Raw genomic sequence first — 2,510 nt, forward strand, 5'->3', positions numbered from 1 at the left:
GTAGGTTGATTCAACTTACAGATTTGTTAAACTGGAAAGATTCCGGTAGGTTTCCGCCTTGATTTCTTTGATTTCATTACCGCGCAAATCCCTGGAACATAACATTGAGTTAATAAGATTTATGGAAGAAATTTGTGACTAAACAAATGGATGATGGAAGATGTGAAAGTAGATTATCATCAGGATGAATTTCATGAAGATGTTGTAAATAATGTTGGGTGGGATGGGGGCAGTGATGAGTATGGTAATGTGGCTGCGGGAGAGAAATAATTGTGGGAGTTTTGATGATGCTGATGATGGGGTGACACTGTAAACTTTGATCATTGTGAAAATGATGGAAATTTGGAGTCTTGGTTGTGATGATGAATATGATGTTGATGATGATGTTGTTGGTGATGTTTTCTGTTTGCGATGATGATAATGATGATTGCATTGCACTACATTGAAGAAGAAGAAGACGAAGACGAAGAAGAAGACGAAGACGAAGAAGAAGAAGAAGCAATAGAAAAAGAATTGTTACAAGAACAATCAATTACGCGTGATAATTTCTATTTTAAGATGAAAATATTCCGCAAAATATTTACAAAAATATACGAAGTTAAACCCAGATGGAGACATTTAAAGGTGTTCCCCCTAACACCTCCACCAATTATAGTAATCGAAGCAATTGACCATCCCAAGACACCGAGAGTTAAGTCAACCATTTCTCTCTCGTTTTAGCCTATGAATATGGCCATATTAAGAGGAGGAAGTTTAAACTTTTGAGGCCTGGAATCAGGGTCGTCTGCCCAATGACTTTGGGTCTTTAGAATTTGACGTTATTGCCGTCAGTGTGAACATAATTTCCAATATGTGTGCACTGGCTCCAATTCTCGACGACAATCAGATCTTTGCGTCTGTTACTCAGCCGGGAGTGGCGGGTGACATTTATATGCAGGAAGGACTTGTGTCCCGAGATAAATTTGGAGGAAATCTTTCGAACTTTGGGTGCATTTTAGGGAGACCATAAAATACAGGTGTTCTTCTTTCTGACCTTGAAATCTTAGATTCAGCCTTATTAACGAAATTGCTTTCCTCCATGTTCAGAATTATTTTGTCAAGTTCCTCTTAATAACAATAAAATCGCTATTAGCTAGACATCGGAGTGCGTAACGTTGGGAATTTGTGAGGTTATTCCAGGACTTCTTTCCACTTGTTTTAAAGATTTTTCTAATGCCTGTCTGACAAGAGTCAAGAAATTCCAGTATTACTTGTGAACGTCCATCCCGAACTTTATCTGGATAGCAATTGAGATTCTTTTCAATCCAGTTATGCCAGATTCGACCATCATTATTTTTATTTTTAGTAAACAGAGTTTTCTGACTCCTCGTTACCAGTTTTTTTTCAAAAGAATATTCTTTCAGCTTGTGGCGGCAGATAAACTGAAATAGCCCTTGAGCTAGTTTATTCTTGACGAAATTCTTTGTAAGTAAAGGAAAGCATGGAAAGACATTGATTCTTTAGAGTTATACTGTCAATACAAGAGAATCAAAAAACTAATCCAACTTACAGAGTCTTTAAACTGTGAAGATCTTCAAAACATCCAACTTCTAATTCATTGATATCATTATCATACAAATCTCTGTAACAAAAGATATTATACATAAGATATAATACCTAAAGATTTAGGAAAGCAAGGATGATGATGATGGGTAGATGATAATGAGGATGCTGATGATGATGATGAAGTGATGATGAAGTGATGATGATGATGAATGTGATGATGATGAGGATCGTGATACTATTGATGATGATGATGGAAGTAGTGGTGGTATTCATGTAAATTATGTTGATGAGGAACGCTATAGCAATGATGATTTTGATGATAGTGATGGTGGAGAAGTTATGTAGCTGGAAATATTTTCATTGAAATAAACAAAGTAAATGATTAACAGTTTAAAGGTGAGAGATATTTACATATGAGTAAATATGCTTTAAAAATAGAATTAGAAGATTGATGTGTGGCATTCAACGTTGATCCAGAGCTAAATGCAGTAAATGCCATACACACATGGAAACAAGTTAAGCTACTATAGAACCACCCATACACAAAACACAAACATATGTATACACATACATAAAATATGCTGCTTGAACAGTCACACAGTCGTATGTACTTACACACACACATAAGGACTCACAAACAGTCACATACACTCACATTGACGGGCATTCAGAAACAATCACATACAGCTCCGTTGGGGGAGTGCGAATGCAGAGAATGACAAGGAGAAAGACTGCTATTTAATGGAATGGTAATTAGATATTATAAATGTGACTACAATGAAATACTATGACGAATGATCTAAATTAGAATTCTGTCAAACCAGAAAATTTCTGGACAATTCCTGCTTCAATTTTCTTGTTAGCATTGTTATACAAAGTCCTGAAAGACAAGAATGTAAGCTGAGAAAAATATGTATTGAGTCACCCCGCAGATAATGCTTTTTTTATACTTCTTTCATTTTCAA

General features: G+C 35.7%; 1 protein-coding gene across 1 annotated transcript in view; it reads right to left on the reverse strand.

Annotated features, from left to right (window-relative positions):
* LOC128251232 (leucine-rich repeat-containing protein let-4-like) overlaps nt 1-1,676 on the reverse strand; it is an 11,479-nt gene extending 9,803 nt beyond the window's left edge. Inside the window, exons 1-2 of the mRNA XM_052977928.1 lie at nt 1,550-1,676; nt 20-91 (exon numbers count right to left, since the gene is read on the reverse strand). Of these exons, the coding sequence (XP_052833888.1) occupies nt 20-91; nt 1,550-1,644 (167 nt within the window). The 5' untranslated portion in view covers nt 1,645-1,676. The remainder of the gene's footprint in view (nt 1-19; nt 92-1,549) is intronic.
* Nucleotides 1,677-2,510: the final 834 nt, after the last annotated feature.

The sequence above is a fragment of the Octopus bimaculoides genome, chromosome 29 (genome assembly GCF_001194135.2).
Source record: "Octopus bimaculoides isolate UCB-OBI-ISO-001 chromosome 29, ASM119413v2, whole genome shotgun sequence".
Taxonomy (NCBI): Eukaryota; Metazoa; Mollusca; class Cephalopoda; order Octopoda; family Octopodidae; genus Octopus; species Octopus bimaculoides.